Below are 20,887 nucleotides of genomic sequence, written 5' to 3'. Positions count from 1 at the left end.
GGGGTGTCTGCGGTCTTGGGTGACGGGATGGGGGGCTTATGATATTATTCTTCGTAGCCTATAATAAAAGATAATGAATTTCAAATCTTAACTAAACACATTTTTATTCAAAGATCAACCGTCTGTCATTACTCTTTAGTCTGCCACAAGAAACAACAACATTAAAATCATGAACTCAAATGTCATTTTTTTAACGACTGTTGTAACAGTGCGTAAATCAGACCTTTCTGTAACGCTAACGCTAATGAGCTTAAACTTATTTTTGTACACAGTGCCGCGAACTGTCAATCACTCCTGTACGCTTGCATCACTGTCCTCCTCACAGCTGCAGCAACTTGCACTCTCTTCATCAAGCTTTATAACAAAAAGGGGTCAAAAATGTCGTGTTGTCTTTGTGCATACAGATTAATTAGATAAATCAATATCTAAATTCGTGCCTAGCCGCCTACGGTATTTTTTTTAGAACTTAGATGCTGCAGCCAATGAGCAGCCGGCGGGGGCTGGCTGCAGGACGACTCAACCTCCAGACAGTTTTTAATGTTTATCAGACAATAACTACTCAAGATTTTGCTTTAGTATAATTCTCGGGACATTTAGGGCCAGATTCGGGACTGTCCCGAATTTTTCGGGACATCTGGTCACCCTACCTGAAAGAGCAACTGCATTACTTCATTAGTCAAAGTGAAAGTGACATGACATGATATGACATTCAACCAAGTACCCATACTCAGAGGTGATCCCATGGGTGATTCATACTCAGAATTTGTGCTCTGCATTTAACTCATCCGAAGTGCACCCACACAGAGCAGTGAAAACACACACACTGTGAACACACACCCAGAGCAGTGGGCAGCCATTTATGTTGCAGCACCCAGGGAGCAGTTGGGGGCTCGGTGCCTTGCCCAAGGGCACCTAAGTCGTGGTACTGAAGGTGGAGAGAGAACTGTACATGCATTCCCCCAACCTACAATTCCTGCCGGCCCGAGACTCGAACTCACAACCTTTCAATTGCCAGTCCAACTCTCTAACCATTAGGCCACGACTTCCCACGACTTAGCTTGTGCCTGACCTGCACAAATATCATTCAGTCTTGGTGGGGTGTCAGCAGGGTTGGGGAGTAACGGAATACATGTAACGGCATCAGGATACAAAAATCCAGTAACTGTAATCCATTACTACTAAATACTACGTCAAAAAACGTAGTAATCAGATTATAGTTACATTTTGAAAAAAAGGGAGAATACTTTCAGGATTACAATGGTTTCATTTAAAACTAAATAAATCAGTATTTTGGCATAATAACACTATATTAAGCGCAGCTTGATTAATGACTCACGCAAGTCACGTGTTGTAACAGCCACCTAATGTTATAGTGTTCATGCCTTGCTCAAGGGCACCTCAGTCGTGGTATTGAAGGTGGAGAGAGAACTGTACATGCACTCCCCCCACCTACAATTCCTGCCGACCCGAGACTCGAACTCACAATCTTTCAGTTGCCAGTCCAACTCTCTAACCATTAGGCCACGACTTAGCTTGTGTTTGACCTGCACAGATATCATTCAGTCTTGGTGGGGTGTCAGCCAGCGACTCATTTGATTCTGATCTTGTTGTTATAGTATTCGGAGTCTGAAGCCAGGAGAGCACACTAAGTGTTGTTCACTGTATTTGAATTTATATCAAGCCGAGTGTGTGCGTTTCATACACCTCCGGCTACATTGAGCTGATGACACTGACAGCAGCAAAAGCGACCCTTGCGCTTTTCACTTGTAAAACTCAAAGGTGTATGGGTAATGTAGTCTCTGCTCTTGGTGGGACGAATTAGGAAGCGTGCATTGTGAAGGGCGCTCTGAAAAGCGGCAGCACCGGCAAAGGATTTAAACCTCAATTAAAACAGATGTCCAAATGAGCGTACTCTGTAAAATCTAATAAGTTGGGCTTACTTAAAAAAAGCATGCAAACTGATTGCCTTGAAAAAAACTAAGTAAAGTGAAATAGGAATAGTATGTTGTACTGACAAATACTTAGTATAGTTAACTTACACAAGAGTTCTAGTAACTAAAAAAGAACTGTAGGGGGTACTTGATCCTTTCATTTAGGTTTACTCATGACTTAGTATAGCTACTCACTGACTCCCAGAATGCATTGCGCAGAATAAATTATGCAGTTGCTTTGTTTTAAAGTTGTTGTTTTTATTTGCCAATTTTATTTGCTGTCTTGTGTCAGCAGTAGCACAACAAAAAGAGCAAATAAAATGGCTATTGTTACAATTAATGAAAATAAATTAAATTTAATTGTTACCATTGTTGTGATGCACTTGATGAATGTTCAGTCTGTGTGTGACTTCAGCATATTACCACTCACTATTTAAGGATTATATAAAAAGCATATCAAGGTATTTACGAAAAATAAAATCTCAAAAAGGTCATTATTAAACACACACATAAAAATGCTTTAATTAAAAAATAAGCAATTTAATAAAAGCAACCTATTTATTACTTTTCTTTGAAATCAAATAACTCTGATTTCAATGATGCATTTCTCCATTAATAGAGAGAAAATTATAGTAACATAAATGAAGTTTCAAGTGCCCAACCAAAGGGAATGCTAATCACTATAATGGTGAGCTAAAAAAAAAAACGGCAATTAGCAACATATTAGTGCACTGCTGCCTCTCACTGGTTTATTAATGTCATTGGTTCCTTTGTGGCTACTTGAATATTTTAAGTAAGTGTCACTCAAAACAGTAAGTAAATTGTTTTATTTGCCTTGAAAGTAGCTGAAACTTAATAAAACCTAGTAAGTATAACGACTAAGTAAAGATAACTAATTAAATCTAAGTAAGGTAAACTATTGGATTTTACAGTGTACCGGTACGCTAAAAGCACGTTCTGGGCGCACGGAGAGGTGGCGGTACGCTCAAGAGCTATATTTGGAAGTGGCGGTACTGAGTAGGCCTACCGGTGCGTACCGGCCCACTTAAAGCACTGTCATGGAAGACAATTTTTAAAATAACTCTAACTGAATTCGTCTGAAAGAAGAAAGTCATATACTCCTATGACTTCAGGGTGAGTGATTTAAGGCTTAATTTTCATTTTTGCCTGAACTAACCCTTTAAATAATTATTCACTGACGATGCATATTTTTAACTAGACTGGGTAAAATTACATTTTGTTTCTTATGACTAGACAGACGACAAAAGTCAGCAAAAATACAAACGAATTGTCTTTATAAAACATTATACAATTATACAATATGTCATTATACAACAACCTCCTTTTACTTTTATCTTGTTTCAAAAGCACTTATCCAGTATATTTCATAACAGGGGGTCTGCTGAAGAGATTATGTAACAGTGCTTGAGTCTCCAACCTTTACCTGTAGAAAATGAGCATAGTAGTTTTTCATTTCTCTTTTTAAGGCTTTTGTTATATTTTACCAAAAACAATTTAAATCTTCAAAACCCTTTTAAAGATTGACAGGCATATTTATCATTCAATAAATAATGAGATGATAAATGTATTTTTTTCATGAGATGATGAATATGTATCTTAGAAGCCTTGCTAGTCATGTGATCAGTGACATTTTTTTTAGATTATGGTTATGTTTTCCCAACATCCATGCAACCTACAATTTTTTTTTTAAGCTTTCACAACATAATCACTGACAGTTAAGATCATTTGTGATGTCTAATTCTAGTGCATCCATAAAAAATGTAATAAATATCCAATGGTTGCACAAAAGTAGATACAGGTTCTACAGCAAAGCAATACTCAATGCTAATACATAAACATCCGTGACTGGAAAAAGTTTGTCTATAACAGCTCAAGAAGCTAAACTCACTCTCCTTTTACAACAAAACTGGCATTTAGAATCAAACGCTAAAATCACTAAATGACTCTAAATGTCATTTAAACTTTGGAATTTTAAGGTGGTCAGAAACAGCTGTTCTGTGCTAATGGCAATGAAATGCTAGAATGGTTGCACTAAATACTTCATTACAAAGAACTAAGATGGAAATATCTAAAAGCCCCTCTGTAATAGTCTCAGAGCACATATACACATACTGTATGGTCCTAGTATCAACACTGTATACTTCATAGTCCAAGGTCATCAAACACCTTCACTAGTAGCACAAATTTACAAAATGATACCTTATCAAGCACCATAAAATGAATAATATGCAAGAGTTCATATAACAGTGTGTTTTAACAGTCATCCTGAGGGAAGGAGCCCCATCATCCATGAAAATCTATCCTGCAAACCTTGAGATGAAATTTTGCTCCATTCTCTGTATCCAAGGCCTTTCTCTTTCTCCATATATATTTATCCTCAGCATTAATTAAATCCTTTTATTGTGGAGTGGAAAAAGACCTCTGTACATTTTCATTGTTCGGTGAAACAAGATTGCTTCTGTCTTTAAATGGAAATCTTACAGCTTATTTTGTTGTTTGAGAAATTTAATTTGTGTATTTAGTTCATTGTTTGGACACTTGTATTCCTGTTACATGTTCCCACAATTTCCAAGGAAATGCATTGACTTTCATTTAAAAATCTGATAATGGGAATCCATTTTGATGGATCTTATACCACTAATGAATGTAGATTTCCTATTGACCATTCAAGGTCACATCTTTGATGTTTTTTTTTCAAAGCATGATTACTGTACAATGGTCCAAATGATCTCAATTCCTCACTTAGGAAAAATGTGCAGGGAGCCCTCCATTGCTTTTTTCACAAAGTGAAATTAAGAAAGGTAGAAAAAAATGACTAACAAACCAACATGGCATTTTGCCTTCAGTATATGAGCTTGTTGTCATGTTGTATTTACCCCAAAGGAGCTTAAAACTCAGTGGTGGAGATCTGGGTGTCCTCAGACTGTGGATCTTTCAGTGCCCTTGGTTGTGTATCAGAAGGCAGCTGTTCCAGGTCTAGTCATGTGGGTTTCATTGATTCAGACTTGGCGCACACCGAGATGGGCTCTCTCATAACACTTCGGGCTCTGGAAAAGCTGTTCTGCTCCATGCGGGAACGAAAGGGCAAGCAAAATTCTCTGAAGCACCTTTTGAAGTTTTCATCCAGAAACGCATACAGGACTGGATTGAGGCTGCTGTTCATGTAGCCCAGAGCAATACACAGATGCCAGAAGGCGACCACAAGCAGATTCTTCTGGTCAATCTCCACCACAGTTCTGATGATGATGAAGATATGGATGGGGGTCCAGCAGATGATGAAGGCTGACACCACCACCAATACCATACGGGTTATGCGCCGGAGGTTCCTGTCCTTCTCTTTAGTGCCAGACAGCAAGCGTACACTCTTGAGACGAAGGATCATCAGGCCGTAACAGATGGTGATGACCAAGACGGGAGCCACAAAGGCGAAAATGAAAACACAGATCTTGGTCACAGTATCCCAGTACCACTCTGGGTCTGGGAATTTCAATGTGCAGACTGTTTTGCCTGTGAAGAATGTATGTAAAAAGAAGATAAGAAGGTGAGTCTAGAGTCATTTCTTTTTACCATTTACTGATCAGTTATAATTTAATGACTTATTTAAATTATTTCCATTATTTACTTCAAATTTGGTTGGCCATGCAGCATTCCAAGAGCACTGAAATATATTATTCTGTGCACGTTATATCACTGTACAAGGTGACAAGAAGTGACTTCCTGCATCCCTACGAATAATATGTGAGAAGTAGTATTTGCAAATTCATAGACCAGAATGTGAAAATCAGAAGTGCACATTTGATGGGCATTTTACTAGGATTTGTAAATGCAGTGAAGCAACACAACTGATGCTGCAAGGTCATATGATAATGACAACATGATACTGTATATGTAGCATGTTCAAATTTCATAATGTCAAGTCAGGACACCATTATTTATATAGTGCTTTTACGATGCTGATTGTGTCAAAGCAACTTTACAGTATTAAACAGGGAACAAATGTTGCAAACAAAGCTATAAACCAAATGTAGACCCTACTAGACAATATGCTATTTCATACAGAGATATTGACTTTAAGAGTTATTTAATGCATTCATTAAAAAAAACCATTCAGGACCCAAGACAAGTGACTGTCCTAATGAGCCAGTCATTTAATTATTAATTTAACCAATTTGTTTATAATTAATTCAGGAAATGAACACTATTATGTGCTGCTCTGAGAGCGTTAAACAATTCAGTGTGGTTTTGTTTTTAAATATCTAAAATATTACTCAGTATTAACATCTAGTTCACTGAGCTAAAAAAAGTCATGTTATACTAATACTTGGCTATGATTATGTGCTGTCGAACTGAGTGAAAGCCATAAATTCACTGACAAATTGAATCATATACTTTTTAAACAACCAATAAGCCGAATAACACATACTTTTACCCACTCATTTTGCCCTCACCTGTGGGTGTCACTCTAGTAATGGCCATAACCATGACTGGGAAGCCAACAGCAGAGGAGAGAATCCATATGCAGATGTTGATGATCTTTGCTTTGACTGGTGTGCGGAAGTCCAGGGCTCTCACTGGATGGCACACAGCAATGTAACGGTCTACACTCATCATCGTCAGAGTGAAAATACTGGTAAACATGTTGTAGTAGTCAATAGCAATGACCAGTTTACACAAGAGCTCCCCAAATGGCCAGGTGCTCATGAGGTATTTGGCACTCTGGAAGGGTAAAGTACTGGTGGCTAATGCATCAGCCAAAGCCAGGTTAAAGATGTAAATGTTGGTAGCTGTCTTCATCTTTGTGTACCTGAAGAAGAAAAGGGAAAAAGTCAGTCTGAGATATTCAGCAAGATGAACACATCATAATTTTCAAATGTCGATCTGCTGCACCTGGGTTTGCAATGACGATATGAACATTGATGAATACAGATGCAGATGAATGGGATGCACTGATTGTGCATGATTTGAGATTATTCTCTGATTTGTCTTTTTCATTATAAATATCACATGATTAACATGATGATCAATTAAAAACAAAAAAATAGAAAAAAGAGAACCATATGTGCTCTTTTAACACCCTTGCACACTGTAATCAACCTTTATGTCAAGAATTAACATGTTAACCTATGAAAATGATGCCATGCATTGGCACATTCATTATTCTTTATATTCTGGTGATTTGATAAAAACATTATTTTCTTTCCAAACTTGGCTTTATTATGCTTGTTTTCCATTAAAACACAAATTCAAACTTTTTTGGATATCATTGTGTTTATTTTTAAGCTACTAAAAACATTAGTGCCACTTTTTCTTTTTACTTTTTTTTGGAACAATCTTTTTTTTTTTTTTACTTATTCTTATTAGACATATAATGGATGATTCGGCTGTAATGGCTAAAAACTAAAATTGTAATGGCTGTCAGTGAGGATTGTGATAAAGTGTTGTTACAACATGAAGGTGTCTCTTTATGATATCATACAATAATCATCTCAACTGTCTCCCTCTTTTTTTATCCAAATTAGTAGAAGGCTGATGAATGGTGGGGTATCCTTTGAAAGCATGTGACCATAGTTACTAAAGAAAAGCCCAAAGGAATAAATTGGTATCCATTGATTATCCTCTCTTTAAGATTTGTCTGGTGCCCACACACTGTGATATCTTTTGGGGACTTGACATTTGAAGTCTCACAAAGAAGAAGAGAGAAGACAGCACATCCATTAGTGGTACTACAGTTTATTCCTCTCTTTGTACATGGCTATACATGTGGTGAGATGAATAAATTCATTATTAGTTCCATTAAGTCTTTTACCGAGTGCATAAGATGTTTTGTTGTATATCGATGACCCATGTTTGCGTCTCTAATTTTACACTAGTCCCTCATTCTGGTTTGCTATGTTTTATCCAGTTGTACTCTTATTTATCACTGCCATTAATCATGTTTCACACTAATTCATTGTATCGGAGAAAAAATTTCTGTCACAAACCTGTTATGGAAAATTATGTTTAGAAGTAGTGCCAAGTTATTGACATTGAAATAGTGTGGGCACAATTTTCGAATGATTTTTTGTTTTCTATAAATTTTCATATTGTTGACCAATGAATATATTGCAAATAGTTTTTTGTAATCTTAAGCAGAAAAAAATCTAAAAATGAGTGTTAAAATGTCATGTAATTGTGTTTCTGTTTAATTTTTTGGGACGTTCAGATATTTTTACAAGAAAAAAATAATAAGAAAAAAGTTTTTTTTTTGTTTTTTTTTTGTGCAGCATGAGAACTAATAGAATAAAATGAGGGGAAAACTTTGATATGGTTGCAATGTAAAATGTATTTATATCACATTTTCTGTCTGCAGTTGAAACTTTAGGGGGAATTATAAATGAGTTCTTTTCACATCAGACTTCCTATTGTACAGTTTCTTCCTTCCAGGCTGATATCCTTTAATACTCTCTTCTGCTACATTGTTTTATGTCTCCAAATGGGAAAAGGCTTCAGTGAAAGACAGGCAATCCAGACATCACGAATATGATCAGGCAGTGGCTTTGCACTCCTGAAGATGTGTGCTGTGAATAGACTAGAAAGATGTGATCTAGCTGAACTGTAATAGTTCTGTGATCTGAACCCCTCGGAGGAAACATACCAAAGACTCCATATATTTCAAGGCAGGTCTTTTTGTTTTTGGATTTTTGCTCCGTGCGATTTTCTTTTGCCTAAATAGGCAAAATACACAGGTTTCTAAAGCAAGTTACATGAGGAAAATTTGCATTAGTAAATATATAAATTACAATTTGTAATGTAATCAATTTCATTACACATTTTAGTTAATAATCTGATTACTTTTCACCTACCTTTTGTATCACATTAATTTGTATAATGTTCCATACTGATATGAATTGAAAAGAGAAAGAAAACTTTTTTGGCATTAGTGAAAGTACATTAGCATGGTTCAAATAGTACTTATCTGACCACCATCAATTCATAACATTGAATGAAGAGTTATGATATCGATCACAAGTACAGTATGGAGTACCTCAAGTCTCAGCACTACTTTTCACGCTTTACCTTTTAACCTTTGGTTACAAGTAATTGCTTACTGCTAAATTCAGAAAAAAAAACAGAGGTGTTAATTATCAGACCTAAAACCTCTGCATGTAATGACCTATAACACTGTCTAACATTTGATGGCTGCTCTGTCAATTTTTCGTTATCAGTTAGGAACCTAGGTGTGTTATTTGATAACAATCTTTTCTTTCGAAAGCCATGTTTCTAGCATTTGTAAAACTGCATTTTTTCATCTCAAAAAAATATATCTAAATTGCGAACTATGCCCTCAATGTCCAATGCATAAATGCTAATTCATGCATTCATGACCTCAAGGTTAGATTATTGTAATGCTTTATTGGGTGGTTGTTCTGCACGCTTAATAAACAAACTCCAGCTGATCCAAAATGCAGCTAGAACCAGGAAGTATGAACACATTAGTCTGGTTCTGTCAACACTGCACTGGCTCCCTATCAAACAGTGTAGATTTTAAAATCCTGCTAATTACTTATAAAGCCCTGAATGGATTAAGACCTCAGTACTTGAGCAAGCTCTTATTTTATTATAGTCAACCGAGTCATTTCACTCTTAAAACTCTGGCAATTTGATAATACCTAGAATATCAAAATCTACTGCGGGTGGCAGATCCTTTTCCTATTTAGCCCCCAAAATCGGGAATAATCTACCTAACACTGTTCAGGAGCCAGACACACTCTGTCGCCTCTGGCATGCTTATTTGGGGAGTCGGGTACATTTCCAGCAATATTGTCGACTTGATTGCACATATATTTAAACTGAACTGAGCTGGAAGATGACATAACTGAATTCAATGATAAACTGCATTTAACTGAACATTGAGTGTTTACTACTATTTTCCTATTTTGATATTGTAAAGGTGTTTTGACACAATCTGTATTGCTTAAAGCGCTATATATAAAGTTGCCTTGACTTGACCCTTAGGATGAGCACAACACAAAATCTTACTCCTCTGCCCTGTCTCTTACCATTCTCTAGGGAATTGTGGCCTAATGGTTAGAGATTCAGACTTGCAATCCAAAGGTTGAGTTTGAGTCTCAGGCCGGCAGAAATTGTAGGTGGGAAAGTGAATGTGCAGTGTTCTCTCCACCCTCAATACCATGATGTGCCCTTGAGCTGCAGCATAAATGGCTGCCCACTGCTCCTGGTGTGTGTTCATGGTGTGTGCACTTTGGATGGGTTAAATGCAGAGCACGAAATCCGAGTATGGGTAATATATATATATATATATATATATATATATATATATATATATATATATATATATATATATATATATATATATATATATTCCACCACTTGCTTAGATTCCAAAAAAAATTAAATTTCCACAACATTCTCTGTAGGTAGGGTTCAGATATATATAAGATAAATATGTGCATGCGTGCGTCTTTCTCTTTAGACTTTGTGCAATTAAACCAAAAAGGTAAGGGCAAAGTGGTTATATTTGTATTTATTAAATGTCAAAATGTGATCAATTAAATAATGATCATCCCACTTCCTGCGACTTCTGAAGTACATATTCACTGAAGTAAACTATTTCTCTTACCTGACCACACCGTACATAACCAGAATATTTCCAAACAGTCCCACAACGCAGATGACAGAGTACAGCGCGGTGATGCACACAGCGATAGTGACCGCAGTGGTGTCTTTCACCGCCTTCGGCTCGCTGCCTCCGCTCCAGTTTGACAGATGTCCCGCTGGTTCCTCCATAAAACTCGAGTTTGGCAGAATTAAAGGATATCGCTCGGAAAAATCACTAACAGTCACTGTTAGAGGCTCCATTATGCGCTTTCCCTGTATAACGCTAAACGCCTTCTAATTTTAAAATTATAAACGTAGACCGTCTCTTTAATCTAAAAGACAGAGAAAGACAGAACAGCAGCTGTAAGGACATCGACTCCACTGGTCACTTTACGCAGCCCTCCTTTTCTCCTCTCTTCTGCTCTTCTCAGAAGCGCACTCGACTTCCAACTGAGCGTGTTGCTGTGCATGCGCTCGTACTTTCTAACGAGGAAAGACTAGTGGAACATAAGGCAACTGGCTGCTCTCAAATGTGTCAAACGTGTACTAGCCATGCTATTTTACTATTATAAGTGCGTTTATTTTCCATTTTCAGGTCTACATAGTTCAAGCAAATATAGTTCAGTTCGGTTCTGTGGAAATCTGTGAAACACAAAGCCTAAAATGAATCAATCTATCTATCTATCTATCTATCTATCTATCTATCTATCTATCTATCTATCTATCTATCTATCTATCTATCTATCTATCTATCTATCTATCTATCTATCTATCTATCTATCTATCTATCTATGGCTACATTTACACAACAAGGGTGTAGTCAAAAACGGTATGCCAGGCCAATAGTTGGCGCTGTCACCTTGTTAGTAAACAGTACCTGTAGCGAAATCACGATTATATGATGGGCAGCTTTTTTAATATTGGTGAAGTAAAACCACACTTTGCTGATAAAATGTTTGTAAAATTCTTGAGCAGCAACAACCGTACAAAAATATGCGTTTTCAGTCCACAAAACACCAATGTCATGTAAACGAACAGTCAAGACACATAAAAATGTTCCCGTTTTTGGCTGAAAACGTTTTTGTGTTAATGGCCCCTTAGGGCTGCCAACTCTCACACATTCAGCGTGAGACTCGAAATTGACACTGTTCTCAAGCTCTTATTACAGGTCCATTTTCTCACTCAATGAAAAGCGCCCTCAAACGTAAGCAAGATTTGCCAAATCTGTAGGCGAAACAGATTTAGCAACCTCTTCATCGCATATTATCCATCGCTTGTGTTTGTGCTCTGGAGAGCATCAAAACTTTCTGTTGCCAACTAATTTTCAGAGAAAGTTGAGAAATTTGCTGTGTTGCTAAAAGTTGCTAAATGACTTTGTGATGCCATTGCACGATGACGTAATTGCATAATCACAATACGAAATTGTGTGACGACATCAAATATCAGCAAAGAAACTGACAATTTAGATTTGTTTGTAAAATCTGCATAATATAATTAAATATAAATGACTGTATTCTTTTATAAATTGAGTAATTGAACATACACATTTATTAATGATTACAATTTTAAACATTTTATAGCAATTAACTAGTAATACTAGACATTCTTAACATTTATGCTTTAAGCAGTGTAGTACAGGTGCATCTCAATAAATAAATGAAATAAATGAACTTTTCCACGACATTCTAATTTATTGAGATGCACCTGTATGCTACACTGTAAGAAAAGTCTTTAAAAATAGGGCACGAACTAGTATGTTAATATGAAATTATTTTATGTATTGTTTTTTACCTGCATTTTAAATTATGCATTGTGTCTTCGGGTAACAGTGGATAATGGAAAATGTTCTGGAAAATTACTAGTATCTTTTCCATTTTTCTTACAGTGTTCTAACTGAACATCAGTCGCAGGTGCAAGCTACTAACAAAGTGTATCATAAAAGAAAAAATATTATAATGATTATTAAACTGAACATTGAAAATAGCAGCTTAATTCACGTGATGTGTGCGCTTTTATTGTCACTTATCAAAAATTGCTAAAAGTTGACAATTTTTTTAAATGGCTACATTTGTTGCTAGGTGTTTTTGGAAGAAAAAGTTACTAGGGTAGTCTGAAAAGTGGCTAAATTTAGTAAAAAATTTCTAAGCTGTCATTACTATTTACAACACCTTTTTGTAGCGTTGAGCAACATAGCCAATCACAGACATATCCATTGATTGGGGCACTTTTGATTGGCCATGTCATTCAAGTTAGTCAGAATTCACTTGCCGCTCAATGTTTATATCTGCACACTGGTGAAACGTCTCATTGTAATGAAATACAGACACAATGTAAGTGAGATATTCACTGTGCAGTGTGGAAAGTTTCTTTGATTTTAAGGGAACTCGTTGAGTGACTGACAGCTTTTTAGTGGTTATAAAGGGAGGGTTACATACTGTATCAGGTTTTGTTTTCGTGCTGCTACCAGGACCAGCAGCCATATACCCTGTATATGTGACATATAAATCGCATATAAATATGGGATTTTCTTTCGAAATTACAGTGACTGACATAATGATAAAGCAATGGACGGGAGAAAAGTAGATGTGCATTATGCAATGTAAATGTAAAAGCCTAATAATTTATTAGAAAAATGTTTGAAATTATTATTATTATTATTATTTTGCCACAGTTTTCACAAGGGCTTAAGTGTTACATTTTTAGAACTAATATCTCTTAGTACTGATAATCAAAAGTGCACTTAAAAAAATCTGCATGTTTTCAAATGTGTTAGTACAATACGCAGAATTACAAAGCATCCTTTTCACTACAAAAAAAACATTTGTCTAAAATTGAAACATTTGTCTATGATTTTATCGAACTGCTCTTGATACTTAAATAATCATTTGGTAAATATATACATTTCTAATATAGATTCTAGATATAGTTATATAACTTGTTTGCATTTTCCTATAGGAATAATCAAATGTAATGACTTATTATTTACATTTTAAGCAATTTGTCTTAGATGATAACCACTATGTTCAAAGTTTTAAAACCTCGTGGCCGTGTCATACTTCATAACTATTGATGACATACTAAATATACCATCACTAATCATTACAGCCGTATCTATCCTAAATTCATTCAACTCAATCCAGAACGACACTGATGTATAGGTCTCATCACCAGCCTGAAAAATTACAAAAAACACATAAATCAGTGTTTTTGCAAACTTCTAAAATTATAATTATAAATGGATATGACATATGCTTGACCTTTGTTGTTTTTGCATTTAGGGGTTTATAAGTTCTTGACCTTGCTGCTTTAAGGTGACAGATTTGTCATGATAGTGATTTTGTCAAGCATTGCTCTTGGCTTAATTTCCTGAAAAACAAGACACCATCTGGAGGCTTTGTGTTTAATTCACAGTAGCAAGCTGTTACTGCATGTTGTTTTGGTACCTCTTAAGACATTGTTGAGTTCATTCAACTTGTAAAAGGGTGGCATTTTTCCTCTATGTCTATATTTATTCTGTCTACATCACTGTACCAAATGAAATTTCTGATAACTCTAACTGATTTAGTAGAACACTGATGATAACCACGTGCTCGGAAGCATAATATCTGAAAGTTATTTCCCCACTGAGATCCCACTTAAGAAAATTTGCAATTGCCACACATTTTGATAATGAAATCTTGTGATATATTAAAATCACATTTTGTATAAGCTTTGTATCACTCAGGAAACAAGATTTATTTATTTTTTTATGGAAGCTGTTAATAGAACAAAACAAATAAAAGATCAACAAATAGACAGATTACTGTTTTTATGATGAAACATTCCGCAGTGATTTCACACAGAACAGAAAGTGCTATAAAAGTGCTATAAGATTCACTTGGAGTGAATTACCTGCTTCTGAGTGCCATATAAGCATGTCCTGGCAACTTTCAATGAGACTGAAATTATATTCGACTTGCATGACATTAGTATAATGAATGACACTGTATTATAACTGTTCGACAGTGATTTTCAGAGCAACCACAAGCTTTGATCTGGACTCAGGCTGTTTTGCTCAATGCCCCATAGGTCACCATTTTAGCTGGCCAGTAGAAATCTAAACTGAGAGAGCATCTGTTGTTACAGATGGCTCTATAAATATGCCTTGATGAGAGAGATCGGATCATTAACTCACATAGATAATTTCATTTCTTCTCAGACAAAATATTCCTGGACGTTCTCATTATAAGTTTTTTAAGACAATTTAAAGACACTTGCTTACTTTTTCAATTTAACTAACTAGTCATACCTGTAGGCTATGTGTGGTTATAGCAGGTTTGTCAGAGACCAGATGCTGAGCTTTGCCACAAACTGACTGAAGTCTGCTTTAGTCTGACATGTCCAAGAGCCAGATGCACCCATTAAACCATTTGATCATGAGCCAGAGTGTCTTCTTAGTTGTAAATGAACTGACCATATGCCATTCAGACAGAAAAAAATTGTTAAATATTGGCAAAAAAAAAAAAATTCTTACCCTTTTAGAATAATTTTTAAATAATATTTAAAATAGTTGATGACAGAATAATAAATATTTCTTGATCTTCTGGGTGTTCATATGATTTTGATGTCTAGCCATAACCGAAGCCTTGCCAAGAAAAGGAAAGGAAAAAATAGACATAACCTGCCAGTGTGTGCCACCAAGTCTTATTTTCAATACAACACCGTCTCTTACTCTATGATGTAACACTAGACCAAATAATACAGAACAAAACCAAATGATCATCATAACAATCATAAATCAGCTATTGACAGCTTTATAATAAATTTATGCAAATCTGATTGAAACACTTACTGCAGGGTCTCAACCTGTGAACAAATTTGTAATTGCAGCTATATTTATCAATGCAAGGTACATTTAAGTGGTCTATAATCTAGATTAGCAGGTGATGTGAATTATCTGATTGATCATTCTTTCTTTAAAGGCCTTCTTAAATCATAAATCTAGAGTGCAGACAGAACATCAAGCACTAAATAATGAGTAAACACCATACATTTCATTCAACCATGTAGTAGTACGTGCGAGAAAATGTTGTTATATTTTCATTAAGTGTGCAGACAGATTGTGTAATGCTCAAATATTATGTATTGGATTGTTATGAAGCCCTGTTTTGCCCAAGGATCAGTGCATGATAAGACGATGGGTGTACTAAATTATCATTATAATGTGAGGGACAGAACAAGCCATGAATGCCATTAGAATCGAATCAGTGTTCCTGCCTCTTGTCATCAGCAGAACTGATCAATTCAGGCTAGTGGGAGTAATATCTTTTTTTTTTACCATAACCAACAAGTATAAAGCCCCTGCCTAATTGTTCCCTTTAGTGAGTGATTGATTGACTTTTAAATAAATAAAATAAATAAAAATAATAAATTGTGTGTTATATGTACTCACCATTTTTTTCTTTCCGTTTTCATTTGCATCATGGACTCTCCACTCTGTCCTTTATACAAGTATCTTTGTTTGGCTTCGTTCCTTCTTAAATTTCCATAGAAAATATGTATCATATACAGTTTGATGGTTCTCTTTTGTTGTTTTGTTTTTCTTCTTTTTTTTTTTTTTTTTGAAGGTCTGGTGGATTAGATCACGGGTGTCTGGTGCATTAGATTGATGAGACTGGCCAGCAGGGACCAACTAGCCTTCTGCCCACATATTGGAACAGATCTTCTGGCAGCCATCAACACGTTGAGAAATCGGTCTATCACCTCTCATTTACATCTAGATCTGACCATCCAGTCTTTCACACCAGGGATGAGCTCCTGCTGTAGAAATACACTCATTTGCACTGCTTTTTCAAAGGGTTTCAAAGAGCAAAAATATATAGGCCTATTCAGTACTTCTGGGTCTTGCAGCTACACTGTGCCATGAGAACTTAAATGTTTAGGCCACTCAAAAATGAAAACATTTTTTACACATTCAAGATGTAAATTTATATGTTTCTTCATCTGAACAAATCTGGAGAAATTTAGCTTTACATCACCAATGGATCCTCTGCAGTGAATGGGTGCCATCAGAATAAGAGTTCAAAAACATGATAAAGGCATGAAAATAATCCAAAGGTAATCCACATGACTCCAATCCATCAATTAATGTATTGTTAAGTGAGAAGCTGTACATATCTATTTATTAACTCTTGTTTCTGCATGGTTAAAATATTATTTTATACATAATATTGCTTTCTCCTGATTTCTGAATCAGGAGAGAAATATGCACAAGCCTTGTTTAAAGTTCTTAACAAATATGTTGGTGGATTTTGGTGAGAGAGAACAAAAAGGATGGATGTTTTCCACAGAATGAAGATTTATTATGGATTCTCATATTTTTAGCCAGAAGTCTCAGTTTAAAGTTAAAACGCCCATTTGATGCATTTGTTTCTTAAAAAAAAAACAAGCAGCTTTTGACTACACAAAAAATTCAATGATGCTTAACTTGTGCATTGTGTTTGAACTATCATTTTGACGGCACCCATTCACTACAAAGGAACCATAGGTAAACAAGTGATGCAATGCAAAATTTCTCCAAATCTGTTTTTGATGAAGAAACAAACTCATCTTCATCTTGGATGACCTGAGGGTGAGTAAATTTCAAAAGAGCTCGCATTTCATCATGACATCCGTTGTGAGCTACTATCTTTCACTGCCTAGAGTTTTCTGTTTCGCTAAACAGGAGTGAAACGCAACAATGTCACTTTAGCACCAAAAATTACAATTCTTCCAAGCAGTTCCCAAACAACCAGAATTAAATATAGCATTTGTTGAAAGACAAAATAGCTTTGAGATGATAACAGCATCAAAACGTATGAATGCTTCGTTATCTTTGACCGTAACCTAGCGACAGTATATTGTTCTGTTGTTATCGTTAATGGATATGCATTTGCTTAAATTGGGGGGGGGTCTACTCATGACCAACATCAGCCTAGAATCTCTATCGTGCTTCTCTTTGGTTGCCTCTTTTGCATGTCTCCAATGCAATCATGACTTGTTGTTGAGTCTTAAGAAAAATGGTTCTAAGTACCAGAAAAGGGTTCTTTGGCTTGTAATGATACCAGAACCCTTTTTGTGCTAAATGGAACCCTTTTTATAGAGTTCCATAAAGAACCATGCTTTGAAAATGCCACATAGGACCTTAATGGTGTTATAAATAACCTTTATAATTATTTTAACTGATCAATTTTATTAATATTCTTATTATATCATTATTAATATCATCTGTATATATTATTTATTAATATTGTTTGTTTTTTTACTCTATCTACCTGGTATTACAATATTCTGCAGTGTCTGTTAGGGTTTTACATAAAAACAACAATATGTAAATTAGGTACTTTTATTTTTTTAATGACATGAATTTGTCCCAAAAATGACAGTGCTCTAACAACAGTTATTAGCAGAAAACATTAATAAATGACAATTGACACTAAACATAAATAAATAATTTAAGAAGTAAAACAAAATAGAAACTGGAAATAGTGAAATGAAGTTCCAGTGGAAAGTTCATCATTATGTGTATTTTGATTGAGTGGCAGTTTCTCTCTACAGATGACAAGGTTGAAGGATGTGACAGCATCTGAAATACACTAGTTGAGTTTTGTAAACATGTTACATGTTCTCTTGAACTGAAAAGAGAAAAGACCAGTTACAATTTGAAAGTAAAAAATTCCAGATATTGTAAGAAAGAAAGTGTGTTGACAGTCTGTATAGCTGAACTCCATAAAATCAGTAGGCCTAATGATGAGCCATTGTTTTCTAGAGTGTAGCCTCTAGTAATAAGTAATTATAAAAAAAAAAATTTTCTAACAATATGGATAATAAATTCAATGTCTCTGTTACTTACTTAGTGGAGAAGAGGAGTATCCTCAGCCAGAGCTGCTCACACTTACATGCGATCAAAAAAGAAGAGAAAAGAACGTTTGTTTGAAAACAAGATACAATTTTAAAGCTAAATCTGTACTTAAATTTAAGAATGAAATAATTTACCTGCTGAAAGTGTGTTGACAGTCTGTAGTTGGATCACTGAACTCCAGAAAACAAAGTAATAAAGTGCTCTGACAGTTACAGATTTGACAACAAATCTGTAACAAAAAGGGCGGGAATAAAGAACCCTAAACTCTGACTTAAAGAACCATTTCAGCATTAAAAGGGTTCTTCAGGATGCTATGGTTCTAAATAGAAATGGTTCTACATGTAAAGAACCATCTTTTTTTATAGTGTATCACAGTCTTCTTATAGTCATACAGCCACACGTTTCCTTCTATAGGTCACTAAAGTGCCTTCATAAAACCATACTGATGTTGCTTTTCATGCCATGCTCATCTGCCTGTCAACTCTTTCATCAGAGATGTAGTAACTATGAGCATGTTCAAGCTTTGGGTAGTTGGCTAAATCATGTATTTGACAATTTAATTATTTAAGTCCTTAAATAGCACTAAATTCAGAACATCTGGTTGGTATTTAATTGGCTTTCCTCTTCTCACTTGAGATAGTGTCGCTTCTTTCCTGCCAGACTCGAGTCAAAGTTTATGCCTTCACACTCAAATTCTGACAGACTGTACTAATGATTTATAATAATTCAACCTCTTGACTGATTCTGAGTAGAACAAGTGTATTTATTTCGATCTTAGATGTATCTAGGGATCCATCTTCATAGGGATGATTCTGTAAAATCTGGTTTTAATATTTTATAAAGATGAGTGGCCACTAACAGCAATCATCCACCTTCTTAAATCCTGATTTCTAAAGTCTAATGGAACACATTAGATGTTTAATAGAATGAGTCTCAGTCCTTTGATACCTCTGCAAAAATGATCCAAGAGGTCCTAATGGATTCTCTCAGTGAAATGTAGTTGTCATGGGAACAGCTGACTCACGTCATCCTCAGCAAGAAGTCTAGAGCTCTACAGTTACGATTGATTGTGTGCGCTATGGGGATTTTTAGACATTTATTTTTATGTTTTGTTTATTTCATTGCCACAAAGGTCATAAAATTGAAGAACCGAAATACTTCATAATTATTTCCAAGTCCACAACAGAAGTTTTCTACTGCATAGATTTAAGAATTGAATGTATAGATTTCATTTAAATGTAAAAGATGTTATTTTTACTCCATTATTTTAGTGTCATGCGTGAAACCATGATGTTTTTTGATTTGTGTATATGATGCTGTCAGTATGTTAAACTATGAAGAGAATCAGGATTTTAGTGTTAGTATCATGTAGATATTTTAATTCAGCATAAAAGGCTGTTTGATTTACTGGTTTAATGTTTTTCTTCAAATACTACATTTTAAAAGTTTTAAAATTTAAATTATGGGATGTTCTGTAAAGTTATATACAAAGAACTTTCAGGTCTACTTATTACAGTTTCTCAAAAAAATAAAATAAAAATAAATGTGCTCACATTATATACGTATTGATTTGAACAATTTTTTTTCACATTTAAAGCTATTATCCTAAAGCTCATTCCAGTTCATTACAATGTACAAAAGCAATATGCCTATCAACAATGCAAAAACAATATTAAAGTATTATTATTAATTATTATAATTTTTATTTTATTTAGGTTATCACTACAATCACTATGAGTCTTAGTTGTTGCCTTTGGACAGAAAAATGTATAGGGAAATGGAAGGAATTGTTTTGTACTATAAAAAATGATTTCTCGAAGCTGTAAACAAAAAGATTATCATTTTCCAAAACTATTTCAGTCTTTTCCCATTCAAAATTTCATGTTTAATTCAATGTTACCTGCCTTACCTGTAATGTTTTTGTGAAATTTACCAAGTGAAAATTTTATCAACATACATCCTACACCAAAATTTTTGTGTGCGCACGTATGGGGTCTTACCTTGATCTGTTTTTGTATTTATTTGAAATTTTACCTCCTGATGCTTACAGCAATACCCATGGCTCTCCACGTATGCCAAAGCCGTAATATGACTCTTCTCAATATAAGCATCAAAATGACTGAGGAGCTCTCTTACCTGCAGGGCATCCAATTATCTGCTCGAGCCTGAGAGACATAACTCGTGCTTTCGGAGAAGCTGAACACTGCACAGCGCTGGTATAGTTATCCACTGCTTCATGCCGTCCTCTCAATGGCATTTCCTTTTTACCACAGGAAATGCTGTCAAAAGCAGAACATCCATTAACAGACTTTAATTCCATTCACTTGTAATGAGTGGGCACCCTGGTAAACTGAGTAATGAAACTTGAGTGAAGATTTGGTGCTAAAAGGGATAATTTCACACAGAGTTACTCATCTTGTTTCAAACACAGTGCATTGAGGATAGCAGAGGCCAGGGT

General features: G+C 35.2%; 1 protein-coding gene across 1 annotated transcript; it reads right to left on the bottom strand.

The window, feature by feature from the left end:
* Positions 1-4,660: 4,660 nt before the first annotated feature.
* Positions 4,661-11,029, bottom strand: oprd1b (opioid receptor, delta 1b). The gene is made up of 3 exons (XM_059568169.1): positions 10,573-11,029; positions 6,401-6,756; positions 4,661-5,459 (listed from the first exon to the last, which is right to left on the bottom strand). The coding sequence occupies exons 1-3, from the start codon at positions 10,809-10,811 to the stop codon at positions 4,933-4,935; spliced, it is 1,122 nt and encodes a 373-aa protein (XP_059424152.1). The 5' UTR covers positions 10,812-11,029; the 3' UTR covers positions 4,661-4,932.
* Positions 11,030-20,887: the final 9,858 nt, after the last annotated feature.

This window comes from Carassius carassius, chromosome 15 (genome assembly GCF_963082965.1).
Source record: "Carassius carassius chromosome 15, fCarCar2.1, whole genome shotgun sequence".
NCBI lineage: Eukaryota > Metazoa > Chordata > Actinopteri > Cypriniformes > Cyprinidae > Carassius > Carassius carassius.
This window is presented reverse-complemented; position numbering and strand designations above follow the sequence as displayed.